This window comes from Aotus nancymaae, unplaced genomic scaffold (genome assembly GCF_030222135.1).
Source record: "Aotus nancymaae isolate 86718 unplaced genomic scaffold, 86718_ANA_hifiasm-v0.15.2.pri h1tg000011l, whole genome shotgun sequence".
NCBI lineage: Eukaryota > Metazoa > Chordata > Mammalia > Primates > Aotidae > Aotus > Aotus nancymaae.
The window spans coordinates 20880733-20908041 of record NW_026988422.1 but is presented as its reverse complement, the minus strand read 5'-3'; the positions used below and the strand labels follow the sequence as shown (position 1 = coordinate 20908041).

Sequence of the window (27309 nt, the reverse complement as noted above, 5' to 3'; positions counted from 1 at the left end):
AGGAGGTGAAAGCCACGTCTTACATGGCAGCAGCAAGAGAAAATGAAGAAGAAACAAAAGCAGAAACCCCTGATAAATCCATCAGATCTTGTGAGACATATTCACTATCATGAGAATAGTAAAGAAAAGACTGGCCCCCATGATTCAATTACCTCCCACTGGGTCCCTCCCATGACACATGGGAAATATGGGAGCTACAATTCTAAATGAGATTTGGATGGGGACACGGCCAAACCATATCACTTCCTGCAAGTTTGGCTGTGTCCCCACCCAAATCTCAACTTGAACTGTAGCTCACAGAATTCTCATGCATTGTGGGAGAGACCTGGGGGGGAGGTGATTGAATCATGGGAGCAGGTTTTTCCCATGCTGCCCATGAGATGTAATGGTTTTATAAAGAGGATTTCCCCAGCACACACCCTCTTGCCTACAGCCATGTAAATGTCCTCTTCCTTTGTCCTCGGTCATGATTGTGAGGCCTCCCCAGCCATGTGGAACTGTGAGTCCATTAAATCTTTTTCCTTTATAAATTACTCAGTCTCAGGTATGTTGTTATTAGCAGCATAAAAAGGAAGACAGCAAGGTTTAGGTTCTTAAAATAGCATTTTAGGTGCAAATTACATACTTTCAAAATTACCCTTTACAAGATCTTTAATATCAATAAATTTAGTCAGGCCAGTTTTTCTCCAGTATTGGAATATAACACTGTTTCTCTGGTTGAACAACAGAGGAAGAATTGTATTTGACTTGCATATATGGGTTATGTTGTTAAAAAAAAAAAAAAGCCCTGAACTGTGTTTTTAAAAACTATCAGTACTCTCATTTCCATGAAATGATCACACAAATAAGAACCATGTGGAAATGGGGACCACCAAGTGAGGAAACAGCAAATGTACCTCTCATTCTCATATTCTATATGAGCTAAAAAAATTAATAATGAACTATTTACAAATAGTTTTGCAATCTGTATTTCATTGGCTCCTGCCTTTGCCTGCTGATGCTGAACTTCGGCTCCTTGCAAAATGCCCTGCCCATAATTTCCAAGAGCCCGTACACAGTGTTTGACATGGGCTCAAGAATGGCCACGTGGATATCTGCTGCTCAGTTTTCTTCAACACTTCTGGAACTCATCAGTGAGCCAGCCTCATTAAGCCAGGTCATTACCACGTGCTGATGGACATCTTCATGATTTCTGTTGTGGCCCTCACATAATCAAAACGCTTCTTTTTTCTGTAATCTCCGATACTCCAAAATTGTGCCATCATTTTCTGCACAAGTGGGGACAAGCCCCAACCTCTCATCTTTGGATTATATTGTGTGGTATAATAACAATTTTAGTGCACTCCAATTTCTGCTCTTGGTATTTTCCTAGAGGACTCCATGAGGCTGTATTAAAATATGAATCTTCAAGATAGGTGAGGTGTTGTTTCCTCAATCCAAGGGTTAATAGCTGGCATGGCATGGGCATTGGCCAACGGGAACGCTGGCTAGTGCATTGTAGCTGTGCAAATTGACTGAAAAGCAGCCTGGCCAACCACCACCTCTCTGTCATCCACACTTCTTGGCAGTCTTTCCGCCAAAACTCTTATGTAAATCACCTCTTGGCAGCCTGAACCTACCGATTTGCCAGATAAACCACGACATGTTTGAAGCCTGGTGGTGAACGGAGACTTGCCCCAAGCTGTGATTCTCTGTTATATTTGAATGCATCTAATTAAGAAATTTTGATACTCAAATTATATTGTAGAACCAATAATAGGAAAAAAATTAATGTAAGAAAAAATCCAGAAAACCAACAAATTAATAAGACAACTTTTTTTGGGGGAGTATTTTCTCGGAGTGCTTGTCCATATGCAGATATTTTATAAAATTGTAATTTTGATGGTTATAATTGTTTCGTTTTTAAAATTACAATCACACTACTCGTTTTGCCAACATTTACTGAGTTTCCACAATGTGCACAGCATTGACTGAGATCAAGAGAAATGCCTTACACCTCCATGTAATTCCATTTATACTGGAAGAAAGTTAGATAACGAAGGCAAAGCTTGTGCGTGTCCTCATTTGGCAACTGCCGGTTGATGAATGTTTTTTTCCACTAGATGGTTTCTCTGGTACTTAGAAGTACTTCACTTTAACTCCTCTCATGCCAGATTAAAAGCTTAATCTCCATAGAATAGTTTGCCTACTCAGAGTTCAGCTGACATGGCTGTATAAAAGATTTGTTTTTAATTCTAAAAGGGTCCAAGACCCTTTGGCCTTAGTAATATTTTTAAAATGCAGTTGAATAAACCAGTTAGGTTTTAAGACATATACAGCAGTTTTCTCAATTGGTTGCAAGCAAATGTTTTCCACATATGTGGCACAATTCTGGGCACATAGTAGACAACAAGCATTTCCTGGTGGAATTAGGATATTCAATATTGCGTCTTTTCATGTGTTGTCCAATGCAGGCCAGCAAAACTTATGAAATTCAATATAATCATATTTAAAGTGCTTCGGGATAAAAAGTAGAACAATTAGAGCACTTTTGATAAGAAGACTAAAAATGAAAACTCTATTCAAATTGTCAAGAAGTGGTTAGAGAAAGTAGAAGTGTACTGATAGGAGGTTGGACGCAACTGTCTTGGACATGTTGAGTCCTCAAAAAGAAAAAAACCAGACTGGGTGTGGTGACTTACACCTGTAATCCCATCACTTTGTGCGGGCCAAGTTGGGAGGATCGCTTGAGGCCAGGAGTTCAAGATCAGTCTGGAAAACACAGGGAGAACCCTGTCTTAAAAAAAAAAAATTAGCCAGGTCAAGTATGTGCCTGTAAGTCTCAGCTATTTAGGAGACTGAGGTGAGAGGACTGCTTGAGCCCTGGAGGTAGGCTGCAGTGAGCCATGATCACACCTCAGCACTCCAGCGTGGGTGACAGAGCAACAAACTGTCTAAACAACAATAATAACAACAAAAACAAGCAAGCAAAAAAAAAAAAACCAACAAAATCAGAATTGATATTTTCCTAAGAATCTTTAACTGGTCCTAAAAGAGTAGCAAGATTTAGTTAGGGGAATAACGGTTCCTAACTAGCAAAAATTATTAATCTTCAAGAACCAAACACTACTAGTGCATACACAACATATGTTGTAAAAATAAAGAACAAGAGCAGCAGCCTGGGAAGCATGGCAAGACCCTGTCTCTACAAAGTAATTTTAAAAATTAGCTGGGTGTGGTGGCATGCACTTGTAGCCCCAGCTACTGGGTGGGGAAGTGGGTAGTGGCGGGGGCATGGCTGAGGCAGGAGGGTCGACCTGAACGCAGGTGTTTGAGGTTGCAGTGAGCTATGATCGCACCATTGCACTCCAGCCTGGGCAGCAGAGTGAGACTCCATCTCTAAAAATAAAAATAAAAAATAAAGCAGCAGAGATAGTAAAACATTAATGGTTTTATAAGACTGAGCTGTAAACTCTCATAAGAATCCTTTCTGGCTTCATATCTGGCACTTCATACTATTATCTGATCTAAATTTACAGAGAAACACATTCCTTGAGGCTTTGTACATTCTCTCCCATTTCAAGATTCCATCCTACAGGGCACAGGAATGAAGCGTCTTGATACAATTCAAATAAAACTTTGGCCTGATTAAGGGAGACCAGCCCTCTCTGCATTCTGAAATTCCTTCTTGGATGATCCATAGGAGGTCTTAATTTTTTTCCACTTCCCCACACCCCCTGCCAAGGATATTCAATATCTAAGAAACCAAATACCAATTTTCTTGTAGCTTTCACATTTTCCATCAACATGACATAGATTAAAGACCTAAAGACTTCTGTTCCATTCTGAGAGATGTGAGTCCCATTTCCATGTGAAGGAAATCTGACCATTTCTGATTTACAGCTACTGAGGGCCTAAAATATTTGTTCTGAGAATTTCTCAGGCCTATATTTGTTACATTTTAATGCACATAAAACAAAGCTGAATTCCTAGAATTTGCTGTAAAGAAGTACACTTAAAGTATTCAATGAACATACTGTTTTCAATTCATTTATTCAATTCAATGTGAAAATATTTACACTCTTGTATAAAAAAGCTCTTTTCAAAAAATGAATGGAAATAAGGTAAAATAAATAAAATTAAAGTAGTTCAAAATAATCAGTAATAATATGGTAAACCACATGATTATATCCTTAGAAGCAAAAATGTGACAAGTATGAAACTAAAAAGATTTGTCAGAGGCACGTGAACCAGAGCAACTCTATCTTAAACAGGAGCTGGGTAAAACAAAGCTGAAACCTACTGGTCTGCATTCCCAGACAGTTAAGGCAGGATGTGATAGGAGGTCAGCACAAAATACAGATCATAAAGACTCTGCTGATAAAACAGGCTGCAGTAAAGGAGCTGGCCAAAACCAAAATGGCGACAATAGTGACCTCTGGTAATCCTCACTGCTACAGTCCCACCAGCGCCAAGACAGTTTACAAATGCACCATGACAGTTTAGACCCTATATGGACTAAAAAGGGGAGGCATGAATAATCCACTCCTTGTTTAGATATCAAGAGACAACCATAAAAATGGGCAACCAGCAGCCCTCAGGGCTGCTCTATGTAGTTGCCATTCTTTTATTCCTTTACTTTCTTAATAAACTTGCTTTTATTTGCACCATGGAGTCACCCTGAATTCTTCCTTGCGCAAGATCCAAGAACCTACTCCTGGGGTCTGGATTGTGACCCTGTTCCTGTAACAGATTCATCAAGGGTTTTCCTTTTATTTTATATAGTATACTCCTTTAAGATGTCAAAATTAGGAGTATTTATAAAATTTGTCAAAGCCTTGATATGCAACTTTTAATACTACCAGTCTACTTCACAGGACAGTGTTTCAAACACTCTCTTCTTTTTGGGTAGTCATTCATTAGTTTCCCATTTGGGCACACCTCACACTGGTTATAAGACACATGACCAACTATGCCACGTCTTGTTACTCGGGGCATATTTTCAGCAACAGGAAAAACCACTGTGTATGTTATTTCAGAGGCTTTCCTATAATGGTAGTATCTTACATCTGCTAAAATACCTCTCCACTGTCTATAGGACAAAATCCAGCTTTTTTTTTTTTCCCTGTAACATTGAAAGCTCCCTCAAACCTGTCCCAAACTACCTTTCAACCTTATCTTCCATTAGTCTTCTCAATCAGCTTTTTGTTCCAGCCAAACTGGTTTTCCCAAAGTCAGATGCACATAGTCACATGCACATAGTCACACTGCCCTTAATTGCTCTTACAGCTCCACTCACATGCAGGTTTACTAAAGAGAGGGTTTATCTGATGGGCTGAAATTGAAGTGATGGCAAGTAATTTACTTCCCCTCTCCTTTCTTCATCTCCAAATCCTACTACTCATCCTTTAAGATCACTTTAGATTGATGTATCCTCTACTCACCTATTATAAATAGAAATGCACAGGCAATTTATTTAAGCTTTGTAGTAAAAACCATATTAACAAATTATGGACCAGGCATGGTGGCTCATGCCAGTAATCCTAGCATTTTGAGAAGTCATGGCAGGCAGATTTTGAGCCCAAAAGTTCGAGACTAGGCTGGGCAACAAGGGGAAACCCCATTTATACAAAAGATACAAAAGTTAGCTAGGTGTGGTGTCGCATCCCTGTAGTACCAGCTCCTTAGGGAGCTGAGGCAGCAGGACCCCTTGAACCTGGGAGGTCGAGGTTATAGCACACCAGCCTGGAGGACAAAGTGAGACCCTGTCTCAAAAAAATAAATAAAAAACAAATTATGTTCTGCCTCACAAGCTTTTTTATAAATCCAAATTGAGATTTTTATAATTTATTAAACTTTTCATGTAGTTGCTTCCCTAGAGGGTAAACTCCCAAAGGACACTGAGCCTCTCATACGCTTTATATCAGATGCTTAAGGTGTCTCGAATATAGTGCTTACTCACTATTGTCTAGTGAGTAATATAGTGCTTACTCACTATTGTCTAGTTTTATTATTTTAACTCATGAGGCAAATGATTATCATTAAAAGCTCTGGTTAGAAAACTTTGCTGAGAAACTTGAAGTTTTTGTTAAGAACTCCATTGTAATTAGAGGCTTCTGAGGCACATGTGAATCATAGTGAAGAAATAATATAAACGTTATTTTTGAGGCCAATTCCCCTTAAAATCAAACACAGAAGTGGGGTGCAGTGGCTTACACCTGAAATCCAAGCTACTTAGGAGGTTGAGGTGGGAGGACTGCTTGAACCCAGGAGTTCAAGGCTGTAGTGAGCTATGACTGTGCTACTACACTCCATCCGGGACAACAGCAAGATTAAAAAAATAAATAAAATTAAACAAACAGAAATTTATTATAAAAATACTAACAAAGACATTTAAATATTTTCATTTATAATTAAATACGTTATTGACAAGTTATTCTAATTTCTGTCTTCCTTTCCAATCTTGATTCAAATGTACTTATATTTTACAGATTGGAAATATGGTACATATACAACCTTAAGTTCTGTATTTTTCAATTAGTATTGTTTCCTCAACATATTTCTGAGTTACTTTTGGTAGTTGTATTGATTTTTACTGGCTGCCTAATATGGAGTTAATATAACGTAATTTACTTTACTCCTCTATTATCCTGTGGTATTTTCCTTTATTTTCTCTTGGCCCACATCTTAGACATTACATAATTTCAAACTATCTCAAGGTCTCCAAATACCTTGTTAAACATATCAGTCATTGCATAACCTTTTCTCTGCCTGGATTGCTTTTCCCTTCCTTATCCATCTGGACAACTATTCTTTGTCTAAACTAGTGGTCCATAAACTTTTTTTTTTTTTTTTTGAGACGGAGTTTTGCTCTTGTTGCCCCAGCTGGAGTGCAATGGCTCAATCTTGGCTCACTCCAACTTCCACCTCCTGGGTTCAAGTCATTCTCCTGCCTCAGCCCCCCAGGTAGCTTGGATTATAGATGCCCGCCACCACACCCAGCTAATTTTTGTATTTTTAGTAGAGACAGAGTTTCACCATGTTGGCCAGGCTCGAACTCCTGACCTCAGGGGATCTCCCACCTCAGCCTCCCAAAGTGCTGGGATTAGAGGCATGAGCCACAGTGCCTAGCTGGTCCATAAACTTTTGATCTTGAGCTAACATGATATGCACATTATAAGATACACACAGCAATAAAGAAAGGATTAAAGGTGCAGTATTTTAAAAATAAATTTTAATTATTTATGTCCCAAACCATTTTGTTTTCACCCTCCAACTGCTATCGGCCCCCTAACAATTATTAACATTTTCCCCAATGCATTAGTCTTTGTTTCGATAATTGTGAAAATTTCATACTAGCATAGCTGCATCTCAATCATACTTTAACTTAGAATACGCTCTGACTTTAACAATAGCGGACAGTAACTTCATGTTTCAAAAATACTTGAGAATTTCAAAATTTTGAGGCCCTTTTCTTGTCAAATTTAGTAAGTACATTATTGTTTTTATCTAGTGATGTGACTGATGAAGAGCTTCTACTAAGTGCAGGAGAATGTTAGCTGTGTCATTTTGTTTACTCTTGAAACATTAGTAAAATCTGTTATCTACACTTTATTTGTAGAAATCATTTTCAATAATCTATGGAGATCAATTTATTTAAAAACCAAAAAACATAATTTGGAAATCCACTTAATTAAGTACAAGTAAAGTGTTATACATTGCTAAAAATTTAAAAGAGCAGGAGGGCAACTGAAATTCACAATCCCTTTGAGGCTGTGGATTCATCCCCTTCCCTTAGGACATTTGTACCGTGGATCGCATAACCCCTCTTCCTTCATTGTAGGGATGAAGGAGGGTGCCAGTGTCTATGAATACCATTGGTAAGGTAATTTGTTTTTTTACTTTTTAAGATAAAAATAAATTCTAATAGTTCTAGCACCCCAAAAGATCATCCTATCTATCTTCTAGGTGCATATGCTGCACTCTGGAGACCACTAGTTTAAATATAACTTGGAAACAATCTCTGGGACACTTCCCTTCCTCTGTTTGCTCTAAAGCTGCTCAGCTGACCTTATGGTATTATTTGTTTAGGTGTCTCCTCCACTGAAAGAGAGCTCTTTCAAGGCTGGGGCAAGATAGCAGTCATATCTGGATGGCTTCTATTCATCTTCATACTCTTGTACTCCTTGGGCCTACCACAGTGTTCTACAAAGTTGACAGTAGCTGGATAAATGCTCACTAAACACACTTGAGTGAAGTTCAATTTGTTTCTTTTGAATGACTAAGGAGAAATTCCTAGGGCTAGGGCACAAGAGGTAAGCTACAGGTTTGAAAAGTACTTTCTGGCTGTATGAATTTGGGCAAGTTACTTCTCTTGTTCCTCTGTCTTCTCATCAGTAAAACAGAGGTAATAACAATGTTGCACTTACCATATAAGGAGTTTTGATCGTTACATGCCCCAAACACCAAGCACTGTATCTGGGATGAGTTAACTTTTATTATTGACCAAAGAGCATATATATATATTTTTTTGAGACAGTCTTGCTGTTACCCAGGCTGGATGTGGCATGATCTTGGCTCACTGCAACCTCTGCCTCTGGGTTCAAGCAATTCTCCTGTTTCAGCCTCCCAAGTAGCTGGGACTACAGATGCCCCCAACATGCCTGGCTAATTTTTGTATTTTTAATAGAGACAGGGTTTCACCATATTAGTCAGGCTGGTCTCAAACTCCTGACCTCAGGTGATCTGCCTGCCTTGGCCTCCCAAAGTGCTGGGATTACAGGCGTGAGCCACCATGCCTGGCCCAAAGAGCATAATTTTTAAGATGGCTCTTGATAATATTACCAAATTAAGCTCCCGCTGATGATTTCTAGTACAGTCAACAGATCACTTTACAGGCTTTGACATAAACTGATTCCTTTACACAGCATACTGTCAGTCACAGCCAATCTCTTTTTGGCATTAAAGGCTGCCTATGAAGGGGTAAATTTCTGCTGCTGCTTCAGAGCTTCTAAAAGTGTTCTGATTTTCTAGTTCTTTTGCTCAGCCCTGAAACTGCCTCCTCAAATCCTTCTGAAAGTACCCATTTAGCTGCTGCTACTTACTTTTCTGTTAGATTACTTTCCTGTGGAATATACATAAAAGTCATTGACAAAAGGTAGGGTAAAGACAATTATTAGAAAGCATAAAGACAATAAAGATCCAAAATAAAGATAATTATTATACAGCATAAAGATAATAAAGATCCAAAGCTAAAATTTCTAGACACTTATATGTGCACATACGAATATGTATATAATTTTAAATAAATGAATTCATTGATATTAATGCTTTTTTTTTTTTTTTTTAAAGAGACAGGGTCTTACTCTGTTACCCAGTCCGGCGTGCAGTGGTGTGCTCATAGGTCAGCGTAACCTCTAACTCCTGACCTCAAGTGATCCTTCCACCTTGGCCTGACAAAATATCTGGATTACAGGTGTGAACCACCATGCCAGGCCAGTACTATAGAAGGCCAAGTGATCTAGTATAAACAGGTTGCACTCAAAGACTCTGGTGTAAATCTCATCTCAACTCTGTCATCCACTAATCATGTGACCTAGAGCAATATACTTATCCGAAGACTCATTTTTTTCTCTTCATTTATTAAAAAAGTCCTTTTTAATAAATGAAGAGAAAAAAATGAGTATAAAAATGCCTATCTCTTGGGATTTTGAGGGAAGATTGAACAGACATTCCATAAATATAAGCTTATTTTCCCTTCCTGTTAATTTTTTTTTTTTTTTTGAGACAGGGTCTTGCTCTGTTGCCTAGGCTGGAGTGCAGTGGCACAATCTCCACTCACTGCAACCTCCACTTGAACCACCTACTCCCAGGTTCAAGCGATTCTCCTGCCTCAGCCTCCTGAGTAGCTGGGACCACAGGCATGCGCCACCATGCCCAGCTAATTTTTGTATTTTTAGTAGAGACGGGGTTTCACCATGTTGGCCAAGCTGGTCTGGATCTCCTGACTTCAAATTATCTGCCTGTCTTGGCCTCCCAAAGTGGTAGGATTATAGGAGTGAGATTACAGGAGCCACTGTGCCTGGCCCTTTCCTGTTACTATTCTCTTTGATCATCATATCGGAGGGCTTTCCTAAGCCTCATTACTAAACAATTTTTCCATTTCATTATATCTGACTGCAAGTATCTGGAGCACAGAGACCATAACTTATAACATTTTAAAGATCAGTACCCAATAAGATTTAAGTTTTTAGGTTTTTTTTCCCTTTTTACAGGGTCTCACTCCCATTGCCCAGCTTGGAGTGTAGTGGCACAATCTCGGCTCACTGTAGCCTTGACTTCCTGGGCTCAGGTGATCCTCCCAACTCAGCCTGCTGAGTAGCTGGGCCTACAAGCATGCACCACCATGCCTGCCTAACTTCTGGGCTCAAGCAATTTGCCCACGTTGGTCCCCCAAAGTGCTGGGATTATAGGCATGAACTACCAAGCCCAGCCCATTTAGTATATGTTAAGTTTAATATATATGTATGGCTGGGTGCGATGCCTCACACTTGTAATCCTAGCACTTTGGGAGATTGAGACAGGTGGATCACTTGAGGCCAGGAATTCGAGTCCAGACTGGCCAACATGGTGAAACTCCATGTCTACTAAAAATACAAAAATTAGCCAGGTGTGGTGGCACATACCTGTAATCTAAGCTACTCAGGAGGTCAAGGCAGGAGAATCACTTGAACCTGGGAGGTAGAGGTTGCAGTGAGCTGAGATCATGCCACTGCACTCCAGCCTGGGCGACAGAGTGAGACTGTCTCAAAAACATTTGAGACAGTCTCACTCTGTCACCCAGGACAGAATAATTGAAGTACTTGAAGAGTTTTGCCTTGGACTTGTTTGGAATAGTTCACTCTGGGTTCATCTAAATAAACTGCATCTCATATTTTATGTGCTACTTTATTATCATTTTTCATAGAGGTGGGGTCTCACTATATTGACCAGGCTGGTTTTGAACTCCTGGCCTCAAGTGATCCTCCCATCTTAGCCTCCCGAAGTGTTAGATTACAGGCATGAGCCACTGTGTCCGACCTCTACTTCATTATTAAACCTGCCTATAGTTTCTTCTAGTTTCAGTTAAACATGCAGCTAAGTGATGCTAAGCAAATCACTCAATCACTCTAATGCAGTATCCTCATTTGTAAAAACAGAACGGTAGTTTCCCTTCTTACTTTACTGGATTGTTGTGAGGACCAAATGATATAATGCACGTCGAAGGGCTTCATAATCTGCAAAGTGCTATACAAATCCTTATAAGCCATTGTACACTTTTTTTTTTCTTTTTTTTGAGATGGAGTCTGGCTCTGTCGACCAGGCTGGACTGCAGTTGCGCGATCTTGGCTTACTGCAACCTCCACCTCTGGGGTTCAAGCGATTCTCCTGCCTCAGCCTCCTCAGTAGCTGGGACTACAGGCATGTACCACCACACTGGGCTAATTTTTTGTATTTTCAGTAAAGACGTGTTTCACCGTGTTAGCCAGGATGGTCTCAATCTCCTGACCACTGGCCTCAGCCTCCCAGTGTTGGGATTACAGGCATGAGCCACCATGCCCGGCTTTTTTTTTTTTTGAGACAGAGTTTCACTCTTGTTGCCCAGGTGCAATGGCACAATCTCAGCTCACTGCAACCTCTGCCTCCTGGGTTCAAGCAATTCTGCCTCAGCTGCAGGAGTAGCTGGGATTACAGGCATGTGCTGCCACACCTGGCTAATTTTGTATTTTTTTTTTAGTAGAGGTGGGATTTCTTCATGTTGGTCAGGCTGGTCTTGAACTCTGGACCTCAGGAGATCCGCCTGCCTTGGCCTCCCAAAGTGTTGGGATTACAGGTGTGAGCCACTGTGCCAGGCTGTGCACTTTCATTCTTATCTATAATCTTGTAGAGCACTCACCAACATCTTTTCCCACTATACTACTCACCTGTTCTGTACCCCCTAGCTTTCCTTCATTTATCTTTTTCTAATTTCTTGGCTTATTGTTGCTTTGGTTTAGAATTACTGATCTTTACAAAGGACATTCTGATGAGCCTCAGAGGAAACCAAACTGTATACTAGTGGATGTACTCACAACCAGGTACACACCATAGTACAAGGCATATGGTTTAGACTGTAAGATAAAGCAAAGCAAGACATATCAGGAGAGGTATGGAGTGGAGGCTGAGAACAGGTAAGAACAGGAGATCTGAATCCTGGTTCTGTCTCTTTAGCTTTATGGCTCTTGGGTAAGTAAGGAAATGTTTCTGGGCCTCAGGTTTGTCATCTTAAAATTAGAGGTGATATATTTATTTCATACAATTTTTATAAATTTAACTGGGACAGTTTGTGTGAAGCATTTAAGAGCTCTACCTGGCTTCCTGTGAACACCTAATAAATATTAACTACTAGTTACTATCAACCAGTAAGTCATTGACAGCAAGTAGGAAAGTAAGAGAGTTTGAAAGTTCAGGGAAACTACTGAATATTAGTTTCAATAGTTTTGTATTGTCTCATAAGCTTCTCCCTCCTCAAGTCCTCATTTTAAATTGAAATATACTTTTTTCCCTATAAAATTTCCTCTTGGCCAGATTTTTGAAAGTAATCAGCTGAAAATATTTGAAGGCAGCAACAGAAAAGCTACTAATCATATCCTTAAGGAAGACTATTTTTATACCTATTATATACAAGAGAATGGCCATGTTTCCAAATTGTATAAACTAAACATTTGTTATTTACTTTCCAGCTAGTATAACTAGGAGTAGGGATGGGAAGTATAGAAGAGCTCGGCAGGATTTAAAGCTTTGCCTTACAGCATTTTAGGGAACAGTGGCAAAGGTCTTTCATAACAAATAGCATGGAGAGGCACCATTCAGATGACCAACTTGCCAAGGTGAATTTGCTTTTAACATTCTTTACCTTCCCCCATGGCATCCAGTGACCTCATGCTCTTTTAATTGCAAAGGACAAGAACCTCTACTGCTCTTGGGTGGTAAAGCCTATTCTCAGGTTTGTGATTACAAACTGCCTGTTGGCCTCACGGGCCAAGGGATGTTTTTAGGTTGGCTTGCAGCGTTTGAAATTTTGGTTACCAATATTTAAAGATGCAGAGATTTCACACAAAAATCCAATTTTGGGGCTTCTTCTGGGAGAAAAAAAACAGAACATCTGAGAACACTGGACCCATGTTCCTGAAGGCAACAATCTGCTAGAGCTGAGCAGCTGTTCCTTTTAGTTATAGCATGGATATTCCAATTTGCCATTTTCCCTGTCATTCACCATTGTCTTACAAAAGGCCAGTCTCACTCATTTGCTGTACTTGTCTGGTCTCTGTAGCTATTTGAATCTGCAAACACTATCTAGACCTTTCCTGTCTTCCATCAAAGCTTACTTGGTTCTGTCCCAAGTCCTTCATCAGTGTTTCAAAGTATCAGCCAGGTAATCTGATCAAATATGGGTACTTTTACATGTGCTTTCTGGAGACAGCATGTAACAGAAAGAGATGACTTTGTAGGCACCACTGGATTACAATCACGATGACAACTTTATATTCTACTTTCTTTGCTATCTTGACGTAGCCATACCTCACTGTTCTCAAGCAGACCAAAGGAACTGGTTCTCTGGTAGAACAATGGACACTGGTCTTATGTATGACATCTACTCAAGCTGTATTTTATAGATCGCCCTAGTTTCAAAAGATCCAAAGCTACCACGGGTTGCTCTGGCCCCCCATTTCCTCGGAGGCTTCAGAATATCCGGCCTGACCGTATTTCCCCTCACCTGCTTTCGGGGCCCGTTTAGCGCTGGGCAGTTGCGCCCAAGGAGCGCGCGCATCCAGCATGAGCTCATTTCTCAGGGGCGTTTCCAGAGGCCCGGCCCAGCCGCACACACCAAGCGCAGCGAGCCTCTCTATCAATGGCCCCCGCGGCTGGGCGGGGCGCGATCGCCCAAAGGCGCCGCCTTTCTGGAAGCTATGCTCCCATTTTAGCGTCTGAGAGTTTGAAGCAGGCCGGGAAGGGCCCCTTGGTCCGTCTGCCCCTTTCGGGGAAGAGGCCGACACCCGGCACACGCGATCCCGGGCAGAGGGGAGCCTTGGGTGCGCAGAATGGGCCCCGCCCGGCCGAGAGCCTCCTGTGGGTGAGGAAAGCCCCTCGACCCCTCTGCTTGCTGAGCGCTCAGATCCCAGCACTGCCGACCGCAGTACTTTCCGACTTCCTAGGCAGGAGGACCGCAGTCTCTGTATGTGCGGTTTCCACAGTCGTTGAAGGCGGCCGCAGCTAGCCATCAGGCCGTCAGCCACTACCCCAGTCGAGCTTCTCCTCGCTCCTGGGACCAAGGCCGAAGGCCAATCACAGTGCAGCTAGGTCTTGCGATTGACGGCAGTGAGAGCCGATTGGCCACCGCTGCGGGTTTCGGGCTCCCTCCCTCTCCCTTTTGCCCCAACTCCAGCGCCTAAGCTTCAGGCCAATGAGAGGGCGCTTTATAGGCGTCCTCCCTTCGCTTTCTTCTTCTCCCCACCTTGGAGAGGGAGGAGAAGTCCTGACTGGTTAGACTGTCCTCGGAAGCCCCCTTTCCTTCACCAATCACCGAGGGCGGTACGCTCCCAGCGGAGTTTCCCAACCAATTACAAAGCGGCGGCGGCGCCCAGCCGTGCAGTTTCACCAGCGTCTCCGGGTTTCACCATCCTCAACATTTCAGGCGTTTTCACGAGGCCGGCGATTCTGATTGGCCACAGTTGCCATTGCCGAATGTCTCCTCCAGCCAGCCCTTTCCGTTCGGCTACTTTCGGCATTTTCCGCTCTTTGGGCGTGGTTTCCCATCGACATTTTCTAATTGGCTTCTCAGGCCGATCGGCTTCATCCGGGAGGAGCCGCAAACAAACGACGTCCGCGATTGGCTCTTTTCGGGCTTCGGCTCCCAGCCGAAGCGGGCGAGCGCGGGGCTCGGCCGGCGATTCCCAGACGCCTGTTACGCGGGCGGCGGGACGCTGGGCGGTGTAAGGCTGGGTGGGGGAGGAAGGAGGTGGAGGACGAGTAGGAGGGGGGAGGGGGGAGTGGGGAAGTGCAAGGCGGCTGCGCAGACAGCACTCCTCACACAGAGCAATCCCCGACCCGGGCGAATGCAGGCTTGTGCTGCTGCTGCCGCCGCCGCCGCTGCCGCCGCCGCCCGGGCCGAGTGACAAAGGAAGGAAGGAAGGAAGCAAGGAGGAGCCGGCCCCGCAGCCGCTGACAGGGCTCTGGGCTGGGGGCAAAGCGCGGACACTTCCTGAGCGGGCACCGAGCAGAGGCGAGGGGCGGGGGGGGCAGGAGGGCGGCCGCGCTGGTGCCGCGGACGGGGGAGGGGGCCCCGAGAGACGGAAGCGGTTGCCAGGTTCCCATGTCCCTTGCGTATGGGGAGCAGTCGAGGAGCCGCTGCCTGGGGTCTGAAGGGAGCTGCCTCCGCCACCGCCGCCGCCATGGCCGCTGGATCCAGCCACCGCCTGCAGCTGCTCCTGGCGCAATGAGGAGAGGAGCCGCCGCCACCGCCCGTCTCTGACTGACTCGCGACTCTGCCGCCCTCCAGTTCGCCGGGCCCCCGCCGTCAGCCCGCCGGATCCCGCGGCTGCCGGAGCTGCAGCGTTTGCCGTCGCATCTCCGAGCCACCCCCTCCCTCTCCCTCCCTCCTTCCCATCCCCCTTTCTCTTCAAGCGTGAGACTCGTGATCCTTCCGCCGCTTCCCTTCTTCATTGACTCGGAAAAAAATCCCCGAGGAAAATATAATATTCGAAGTACTCATTTTCAATCAAGTATTTGCCCCCGTTTCATGTGATATATATTTTTTTAGGATTTCCCCCCCTTTTTTCTCCTCCCAAGAAAAGGAGGGGAAAGAATTGTATTTTTCCCCAGCCCTGAATCATCTATATGTTAAATATCCGTGCAGGTCTGTCTTGAAGGAAAAATACATCGCTCGTTTTTTTTTAATAGTATACAAAAGGAGTGAAAAGCCAAGAGGACGAGTCTTTTTCTTTTTCTTCTGTGGGAGAACTTAATGCTGCATTTATCATTAACCTAACACCCCAACGTAAAGACAAAAGGAAGAAAAGGAGGAAGGAAGGAAAAGGTGATTCGCGAAGAGAGTGATCATGTCAGGGCGGCCCAGAACCACCTCCTTTGCGGAGAGCTGCAAGCCGGTGCAGCAGCCTTCAGCTTTTGGCAGCATGAAAGTTAGCAGTGAGTATTGATTTTATTTTACACCCCTTTTCCGCCTCGCCCTTAAAATAAGAAACCTCGGAATACCAGGATCTGAAAATAATAGACCTCCTGATATAACAATCAAACAGTCAGGTAATGGAAAAGGGGCAAAACCTGTCTTCAGTCAAGGATGAAGCAGCTCCCTCTCTTCTTCTCCCATACCCCCCTCCCCCGGTCTCATTAACCTTGAATTGAGAGAATATGATTTTTATCTGGACGATTCGATTTGAAACTGCGTTCTTTTCGTATACTTTTCTTGCTGTTGGTAGTTAGTTTCATCAAGCGCTTGAGTGCTTCCACGTTATAGTAGTGATGACAGTGTTTACTTGCTCATCCTTTAGAATAAAGAGGACAAGATTTGATTCATAAACTATTATGTACATTTGCAGAACGTATGTCTTTTGGAATGAGTGAGGGTATTTTAGGTCTCAGGGGTTATCATAGTTTGGTATACTTAATAGAAAGGTGAAATGTCCCACTCTCCCAACATTTTTTTCTTGTCTGTATGACTATACATAATATTTATTCTTAATCTGTGGATGAACTTGCTCAGTAACCATTCACATTTGGAGACTGGCATTGATTTCTCCCTTTAGAAGGGACCAGTGGGAGCCGATAAATACCCAGCAGCAGTAGCATCTCTATATGGTTTGTCTTCAATTTGGATAAGTGGTTTGATGTGTTATCTCTTAAACTCCTGTTTTGACATTACCAACCTGCCACCGTATAATTATTTAATCAAAAGGTAACTTGGAAATATTAATAGGTCCAAGTTTTGTTTGTTTTGTCATCGTGCCAAATACTAAGTTAAATGTTGTCACTGGCTCATTATCATTTAAGTTAAATTTTGGAGTGCTATAGCATTCACTACCTGTTAAATGTTCTGTAGCACAGGGGGTTCCTTAAAAAGGACGATTTAAAATACTCTCGCGTTAGTTACCACCTCATTTAGATAACACCGGATTTAGTTAGAAGAATGTGGATTTAGTCCTTTCCATTTTGGCTTTTGCAGATGGCTGTGGTCCTAGAAATAATAGGGATATTTGGGCTGTGTTCAAGGTTGTGGATAGATTGTACTCTTTTCCTGGGTTTGGGCCGAAAAGTATGCTCTTGAGGTGTTTAGTATATACTAAGTATCTCATGTTCCAGTGTATCTCTATTTGTGGAGCTGTTCATGTGGTATTTAATGACAACTTGTTTAAACATACTTCCAGAATTTAACAAAAATACTATGTTGTTTCCTTATTGTGGAAAAGAGGAGCATGATGAGGGCAAAGACAAGTTATTTTGTTGCCTAGAAGAACTGAGATTTTAAGAACCCACACACACACAAAAATGTATGTTATGTGAAATTGATTATATCCTTAGGCAACATAAAATGATCACTTTTAGTTGAACTCAACGTTTCAATTCATGTTGGCTTTGGGAACTAGCCTGAAACAGGATAGTCTAGGTAATAGCTGAATTGGAGATTATTTTTGAAAGTTAAATTTTTTTTTTTTAGGTGTCTTGCCAATGAATGCTGGGGTAGGTAAAGAGGAAAGCTGATTATGCATCTTTCAGGGAAGGGTCCTGCTTTCTAAGCACTTCATGGGATCATTTGAAAAATATTTTAAAATTCCAGGGTAATTTTCAGCTATAATGTTACAAGTCTTCTAATAGCTACTTAAGAGCCTCTTGTGGTACTGGAGTGTTTGTGTGTTTTACATCTTGATAATATAGTTTGAAAACCAATCAATTTCAGGTAATTGATTTAGTAGCTTTATTTCAGAGATCTATAATGCTAGATTATAATGCTGCGTTTTGAGACGTTTCATTTTCTTTCCAGGATTTTCTTTAAAATGACTCTTGAATTCTTGATAGTACAGATATTAACTAAGGATGGAGTAACTCTTGTAAAATTTACAGATGAAAATGTTTTAAAAGTTGGAGTTTAGTGTTAATTATATGTTTTGACAGCTTTGACTTTAAAGATATTTAAAAGAAAGGGGAGTCTTTAAGCATTTTAAGTCTTTAAGCTAGCATTCTAAGGGACCCCTGTTCAGAACAGAGACATAAGAAGTTGTAGTCCTTGGCCTCAAAAGTTTATCATTTAGTTGTAGAGGAGGCTTTAGGAAAAAAAAAATTAATAGCATAATGACTGCAAAATTATAAAATACAAATTGGATCATTTGTTTAGAGTGACCAGGAGTAAAGGGGTAAGACCTGAGACTGATGGGTAGGAGAGGAAAGACTTCTTGTGGATAAGGTATATTTTATGACATGTTAAAGGAGGTGGTAACTTGAACTGATAGAAAAGTATGAAAGGTCTTGGTGGAAGGAGTGTACTGAGGCACAAAGATGGTGAGTTTTGAATGCATGAGAGGCAATAATCAAATTGGCAAATCTGTGTTAAAGGGGCCTAAATAAAAACATAAGAACAGATGGAATTTGAGAAATAAGAGGACGTTAGCTCATGGAGGGCAGAGAGGTTCTGTAAAAGTTTGGTTGAGATTCCAAAGAGCTTTGGATTCATGTTGGTTGCTGAACAAGGTATAAGGTGATTTTTGCTGTTGAATTAATGAATTATAGTAGAGAGATGCTAGAGCCTTTTTTAGGGAGCCAGTAGTGTATGTGTTGAATCATGAGAGAATAAAGTAAAATGTGAAAATCAGGTGAAAGGAAAAGGTTTGTGAGACAGTGTGAATGAAAAACTGGCAGAACTTCAGACTGGACTTAAGGGGAATATTTGTGAAGCAGTCAAGAGTTAAAAATAAATTCTGATGTTACTGGCCTGGAAGACTTGACTGCTGAGTTATATTGTTAATTGTAATGGGAAAATTGAGAAAGTGCTGAGGTGAGAGGGTATGTGAGTTTACTTTCTTAAAATTTAATATACGGTGGGTTCCCTTGAAATTCAGCAGACAGCAGTTAGTTACTGGCAATGATGTTTGACTTCCTGGTCTATTAATTGCACAGTTTCTAATTTTTCTACACCTAAAAATGTTGGATTTATATTCAGGAGCAGTAAACTAAGGGCTTTTATTTAAAAGCTTTTCATCAAAGTCCTTAGTTTTTTTGTTTGTTTTTGTGTTTTTTTTTTTTTTTTTAATATAGCTTCAAGAGCCTCACACTTGAAACTTAGTTATAATAGTTTCATGATAGTTTATTTCAAAACAATGAAAATGCTTTTTGGACTAAATTGTGACTGAAACATTTTAAATATTTTATGTAGCCATTAATTTAATCTTTGATATATGCTTAAAACTTTTTTTTTAATAAATAATGCTTATTACTATTATTTTAAATGCAAGATTTATCTAAGAAAAATGTATTGAGAGCCTTCACTTTGTGAATAAATTAAAAGATGATTTTATAATAAGTATTTTTTGCCCTTTTTGTTGAGTGTAGGCATTAATCCCAAATTTAAATCAGTATATTTGAAATACTATGTTTTACTTGCTATAGTGAAATGAATGTTTCATTTTTGTTCACTTCCAAGTTTACATGTAATTAAATAAATGTTTGTAAAGTTTTTTCTTTAGAATCACATAATATTTAACTCAATAGGGAAGGTAAGGGACTGTGGTACTTTTGGTTAAAATATTAGTAATAAATCCTTTTGGTATACAGTTCGAGAAAATTTAGCTAGTTGTCTAGGTTTAATGCATAAATATAATATTTAGAAAGATGAAAATAAGTCAGTATCACTTGTTTCCTCATACAAAATTTTTTAGATAAAAATTTCTATTAGCAAAGAGAGAATAATAGTAGCTGTACATTATTCTGCAGTATTAGGTTGTATGGTGATTAAAGCCAAAGAGTAGGTAGCAACTTAGAATTTCTGTATTCCCCTGGGAAGTGTAATCTCTTTGTGACATCTAAAAATTAGGTTATTAGAGTTTTTAGCCCATTTGTTTCTTTCTTTTTTTTTTTGAGACAAAGTCTAGCTGTGTCGCCCAGGCTAGAGTTCAATGGCGGGATCTCGGCTCACTGCAAACTCCGCCTTCCGGGTTCAAGCGATTCTCCTGCATTCCAAGCCTTTCAATTCGTTGGTATTATAGGTGCCCCACCACGCCGTGCTGATTTTTGAGTTTTTAGTAGAGACGAGGTTTTGACATGTTGGTGAGGCTGGTCTCAAACTCCTGACCTCAGGTGATCCACCCCCCAACCCCCAACCCCTGCTGGCCTCCTGAAGTGCTGGGATTGCAGGCGTGAACCACTGTGCCTTGACAGCCCATTTCTTGATAATCTTATGTTAATGTGGAAAAGAGTTCATATGTGAGCCTGAAAACCAGAACCTTATTTTCCATCATTTCCCAACCTGACTTCCCCAGAGTTGTTAAAACATTTAAGATATTTAAAACTTGCATGCTTTCTTGTTGCATGCATCTGTAGAATGCTAATTGTGAAGTGACAATAAGTCACAGGCAAAAGGAAAAACTTCAAGGAATCGAGAGATTCACAGATCACCTTATGGCTGATTGGGAACTGCATTTAGGAAATGATGTGATATCGTCTCATTTCACTGGCAGAGTTCAGCTGAAAATTGGTACTTGCACCCTGTACTGTCTATCCCTTATATTAGATTTGAGTTGCAGATGTGAGATAATATTTTGGAGAAACAGCACGACTGGGAAAGTCAGAGATTTTGTGCCAGCAGCAGATTCTAAGAGTGGGAAAAGTCTATTTGTATGTGTACTTTATGCATAGAGAAGACTGTGAACCGTGCATATATTGACCCTGTTGTCACAGCTCCATACTTCTAAGTAAGACCCATGAGGTTTGAGACAGGAATGAAGATGATAGGATATAAGATTGTGGTGCCTCTTGTGATGCTCCACCCTATAATGGAGAATGGAGGGGCAGAACGCATGCATGGGTATGACGAGTGCGTGTGTTGGTACTTACAGGACCAACTGGATTCCCTGGATGTTGTTCTGCTAAGAACATAATCACCATGATGAGTAAATAAATTTGTTGGAATACTTATCATTTTCTAGCTGATTTTTTTTGGGGGGATGGGGTGGTGGTGGAAGGGGTTTTGCCTGATTTCAAGAATAACAGCATTTTCATTGTTCAGAGGAAGAGCATTTTCATTAAAGTAGTGGTTGCACTCTTGGCTTTTTATCTTGAGTTATACAAATCATCCTTAGTTATAAAAAACAAATTGTTTTTGAAATTTGTTGAGTGCAATGTAAAAATGTATATTTATATAAAAACCTGTGTGAATAGAACAACAGGGAAAAACTGAGGGTAGAGTTAAAGAACAGTTTGTTTTCCCTGAAGTTTTCTACCTTTGAACTTACATTAAAAAAGGAGTATTTATTCCATTTTGAGTTGAGTTTTTTCCTAGTTTTTTTTTTTTTTTTTTTGACTTAGCACATAATGGACATTTTTAGTAAATGATTCCAATATATACTTGTGTCTGTAATGCATTTGATGTGGTATAAAATTTAGAAGCACAATTTAGTTCGGCTGGGTTCAGTGGCTCATGCTGTAGTCCCACCACTTTGGGAGGATGAGGTGGGTGGATCACAGGTCAGGAGATTGAGACCATCTTGGCCAACATGGTGAAACCTTGTCTCTACTAAAAATACAAAAATTAGCTTGGCATGGCTGCCTACACCTGTAGTCCCAGCTACTCAGGAGGCTGAGGGAGGAGAATTGCTTGAATCCGGGAGGCGGAGGTTGCAGTGAGCCAAGATCGTGCTATTGTATTCCAGCCTGGGCGACAGAGCAAGACTCCATTTCAAAAAAAAAAAAGACACAGTTCAGTTGATTTGGGTTCTCAGTTTATAATCCCCCTTCCCATTTTTGTTTATATTTTGGGAAGAAAGATATACTTCCAAACAATGTGCAGGTTCCAATTTTGTAAGTGATTAAATCTTATATTTTTGGTATTGAATAGTTTTCTTAGCATTTTTGGTTTGATCACTTGAGGTAATGATGTATTTGTCTTGAAACTAGTTTTGCCAAACCAACTGTTTATTTCCAGAGTACCGTGGTTAACAACGGCACAAAGCCGAATCCTTACCTTGGTCCCTTAATAACATGGTCTGAGGTTAATTTCTTGATTGTTATTTCAAATCAATTTAGTAATAAAAAGTACACATTTCTTTCTTTCTTTCTTTTTTTTTTTTTTTGAGATGGAGTCTCGCTCTGTTGCCCAGGCTAGAGTGCAGTGGCCAATCTCAGCTCATTGCAACATTTGCCTTCTGGGTTCAAGTGATTCTCCTGCCTCAGCCTCTTGAGTAGCTGGGACTACAGGCACATGCTGTCACGCCCGGCTAATTTTTTTGTGTTTTTAATAGAGGGTTTCGCTATGTTGGTCAGGCTGGTCTCGAACTCCTGACCTCAAATGATCCATCTGCCTTGGCCTTCCAAAGTGCTGGGATGAGCCACCATGCCTGGCCATTTTTTTTTTAAACGATTAATTATATCATGGTACAATCCTTGGCTTAAGAAGATTAAAATAAATAGATTGTTTTTGTAGAAAGTGGCCGTGAATAATGTGATTAATCATTACAACAACACTATAAAGTAATTAATACTATATCCCCATTTTATAGATGAGGTAAATGAGATTCAGAGAGATGAAGCAACTTGTCTAGGTAACCTGGTTAGAAAGTTGCTCAGCCAGGACCCAGGTATTCTGATTCCAGACCCCTTGATATTTTTTGTATATGCTATAGCGAGTGTATCGCTGTTACCTTAACACTTAGATTCCAGAGATAAGTTAAAGTGCCTTTTGCTCTTAGGATATGCTTTCATTGATAATTTAGCAATGACATTATGAGACTTTCATCATTAGTACTACTTTGAAATTAGTTCCGGACATGCGTTATAGCAAATATAATATTTACATTTATACTTATTTTGGAAAAAATCCTCAATTCTTTTAAGATTATAGGGAATACAATGTAAGATACTGAAAATGAAAATACTAGGGCCTATGCTTCACAAGAAAATTAGTAGTGTATGGTTTTTTTGTTGTTTAATGTTCAATCAGAGCATGGGTTTCTATGGAAGAGTACTGATTTGATGAATAAATCCGGTATATTTGTATCTGCAGGTACTACTAGAATATGATTCTCTAAATTAGCCATTATTAATATGTCTCTCTTCCTATGGGTTGTGAAGTGTTTTGCTCCTTTTAAATTTGACACCCATCTTGATGAAGGTATTTTTTTGATTATCCAACTAGTTAGTCAAGTATATGTTGGAAATTTGTTATGTTTGGAACTGTGATACCCCCGCTTTCCCCAAAGAGTAACACCTATCCATCATCGTGGAATTGGGTTATTTGGAATCTCAGCTTATGAGAATTGGCTGGTAGTTGACAGTAAACCAAAAGTGCTCCTGAGCAGTTAATACCTGCAGACAAATGAAGCATAAATTTTGCTCACATGTTAGTCTTCAGGCTTTTATTAACATTTCCTTGTTATTATTTAACATATAGTTGTAATTCATTGAGTTGTCTGGTTTTTTTGAAACCACAAATTAGAAGGGAATGGATAGATACTGATATTAAGCAATGCTACTGAAAAAAATGGATGATTCGGGGAAACAAGCATATTGGGATTGGGTATGTAGGGTGTGTAGGTTTATACAGCTCCAGGGTAAATCACTCTGATAATTGTTCAAAATGTTCACCTAGAAAAATGATTTTTTTTGTGTGTGTGGTGGGGGAGACAGAGTCTCGTTGTGTTGCCCGTGCCTAGTCTGGAGTGCAGTGGTGCAATCTTGGCTCACTGCAGCCTCCGCCCTCCCGGCTCAGGTGATCTTCCCACCTCAACCTCTGAAGTAGCTGGGACTATAGGCACACGCCAACATGCCTGGCTAGTTTTTGTAGAGAGGGGGTTTTGCCATCTCTTGCCCAGGCTGGTCTTGAACTGGAATCAAGCAATCCTCCTGCCTCAGCCTCCCAAAGTGCTGGGATTACAGTCATGAGCCACTGCGCCCATCTGAGAATGTTAAATTATATTAATTCTCTTTTAAAGAGGCAGGAGTCAGGAAAGTCTCTTCTGGAGACCTGGGGTTCTGTATAAACTACATCAAACATCTGTAATTGGTTATTCACTGAAGTGATGAAGAGAACTGGGTCATCTCTGTCTGATTCACCATCTTCTAGTTGGATTTCAGCAATATGGATAAAGGTACTAAAGTCTTTAGTGTGCTAGCCCAGAGTATTGTTTCCAACTCTTTCTTCCATTATCCATCTACATTTATAAACTCAGCAGCAGAGTTTTATCTGATTTAAGATTTGTTGTCTTACTGTTTCTGTCTTTTTTTCTTCCTTGGTATGTATGGATTTGCTGCTTGGATTTTGGCTAGCTTGTACCTTTTGTTTGTGGCTTGCTTAGAAGGCACTGCATGGAGTCATGTAAGCTTTCTTATGAATTATGAATCGCTATTTAGAGAGGAACTTTACTAGATACATTTATGGCCTATGAGAATTGAAAAGCTGGGTATCTTAATTGTTGGACTGAAGAAAAAGGGTGATAGTGGCAAAGTAGTTTTTCTTCTTTTGGAGGAAAGAGAAATTCTTAGGGGCTTAATTGGCTAATATAACTAAAAAGGGTGGATGTTTTAGATTTTTTTCCAAGGAAGGCTGACCTGTCTTCTTTAACTACAACACTGCCTACTTCCTGTTACTTTATAAAATCAATTAATACTTTTTAATTTATTAACACCACCTTCATGACTTGTGTTGAAGTTATTGAGTCAAGTAAATTTCTAATGCTAGATTTTGAGTATGTAGAGTAAACACCTGAAGAGTTGGAGGTACTGAAATTATGTCTGACATCAGAGTGATAGTATTTGCAGGGACATTTGCTGTCCTAGTGGAATTTTAGAATTTTCACTTTCTACACATTATTTAAATTCTGAAGGAAAGGGGGAAGCTTTGAGTTGGTAGATTTTTAATAATAAGATATAATTACATTCATATAGAAGAGCAATGTACTGTATATCTTCATAATATGTGGAAATAATAGCAGTAATTATTGAGTGCAGTGTGCCAGATAATTGCATGTTTTGTTTACATATTTTGCTTTACATAAAAAAAAAAAAAAGGAATTTACTCATGTGCTTCAAAATTTTAAAGATACTCAGTGAAGTCTTCCATCTCTCCTGCTCTGCAACAACCAGTTCTCTTTGCTGGAGACCACTGGCATTACAATTTTTTATATGTCCTTTCATAGGTATTCTGAATCTTTACAGATTACTGATTTCTACAGTAGACTTTCAGTTTGTGTATACGCACCTAAATTAACACTAGCTTTAATAGAAGTGTTAGAATTAAAACAAATTTAAACAACTCTAGAAAATTGCTATTTTTCAACCTAGTAGATTAGTAAATATTTATTTATCTGAATGTAAGTTAGTTGGAGAATAAGTGCAAGATGACAATGCTCTCTTGGCAATTAGAGGTAAAATGTTAATAGTCCTAACCAATGAACAATTTATAGCACATTTAAAATAGATGTTTATTTCATGGTAAAGAAAAAGGCAAAGAATATATATATTTTTATCTTTCCATTTTTCTAACATCTTAGATGAGAAAACCTGTTCTCTTGAGAGATCAGAGGCGCAGAGTGCGTCAATGTCAATGAAGCCTGTGCCTTTTACCTCTTTAAGAGCGCACGGTTTCATTCTGCTCCTAAATCAAGCACCCCTTAGTTGTTTAAAAAAAATTACTTTTGTAAAGGAATATATTTAAATGATTCAAAGAAATAGTGCAGAAGGGCTTACGATGGAAAGTAATATTCTGTCCTTCAGTCTTTCTTCTTAGAAGCAACACTGGCTATGACAGCTGTCTCCTCTAGTAGTTTTTGTCTTATTTTTAATTATATGGTTTTTATCTATTTCTTAAAATTAATTTTAGATATTATTTTTTGTCTTATGGTAGACATCATTTATTGTCATGCCTGTTGACCTTTTGCTTACATACTAATATATCACTATTTTTAGTTAAACTATTATTTATTTAAATTATTATTCGAATTCTTGGTATCTAGACATGGAACAGTATTGTATGTAGAAACAAATAGTATACAGTAATCATATTTCCTTATAAGAACAGCTTTATTGGTCAGGTGCGGTGGCTCACGCCTGTAATTCTAACACTTTGGAGGCCGAGGTGGGTGGATCACGAGGAGGTCAGGAGTTCGAGACCAGCTTGGCCAACATGGTGAAACCTCATCTCTAGTAAAAATACAAAAAAATTAGCCAGGCGTGATGGTGGGCGCCTGCAATCCCAGCTACTCGGGAGGCTGAGGCAGAGACTTGCTTGAACCTGGAAGGCGGAGGTTACAGTGAGCCAAGATCGCACCACTGTACTCCAGCCTGGGTGACGAGCAAGACTGCGTCTGAAAAAAATAAAAATAAAAGAACAGCTTTGTTGAGATATAATTCACATACCATAACATTCATTTTCTTTAGTACACGGGTTCACAGACTTGTGTAGCCATCCCAACCATCTAATTTTAGAGCACTTTTATCATTTCAGAAAGAAAGCTTATACCCATTAGCAGACATTCCCTATGTTCCCTTCCCTCGCCAGCTCTAGGTAGCCACTAATCTACTCTCTGTCTTTATTGATTTACCCGTTCTGGACATTTCATATAAATGGATTTATGTAATATGTGGTCATTTATGACTGATTTCTTTTACTTAGCATAATGTCTTCAAGGTTCTCCCATGTTACAGTATGTGTTCATACTTCCTTTTTATTGCTGAATGACATTTCATTGTATAGAAATCCCATGATTTGTTTATTAGTTGATGGACATTTGTGTTGTTTCTGCTTTTTGACTAGTATGAATATGCTGCTGTGAACATTTGTGTGCAAGTTTTTGTGTGGACACATCTTTTGGGATATATACCTAAGTAGTGGAATTGCTGGGTGATGTGGTAACTCTGTTTAACATGTTAAGGAGCTATTAAACTGTTTCAGAGTTACAATCACATTTTTTCCTTTGTTTTTAATCTTTTTAGACTTTATTGTTGCTATTTTCTTTTTTGGTACTGTTTGTAACAATCATAATCTCAATTCTTCCTCCCAAATGTACCATTTTATCAGACATTCTCTAGATTCCTACC

The 27309-nt window shown here is 40.1% G+C and overlaps 1 protein-coding gene across 2 annotated transcripts in view; it reads left to right on the top strand.

Annotated features, from left to right (window-relative positions):
- The first annotated feature begins 15086 nt into the window (after positions 1-15086).
- The window catches only part of GSK3B (glycogen synthase kinase 3 beta), a 224182-nt gene continuing 211959 nt past the window's right edge, over positions 15087-27309 (top strand). For both annotated transcript variants that reach the window (XM_012463925.2, XM_012463924.2), the window contains exon 1: positions 15087-16203. In XM_012463925.2, coding sequence (XP_012319348.1) covers positions 16116-16203 — 88 coding nt within the window. In that variant the 5' untranslated portion in view covers positions 15087-16115. The remainder of the gene's footprint in view (positions 16204-27309) is intronic.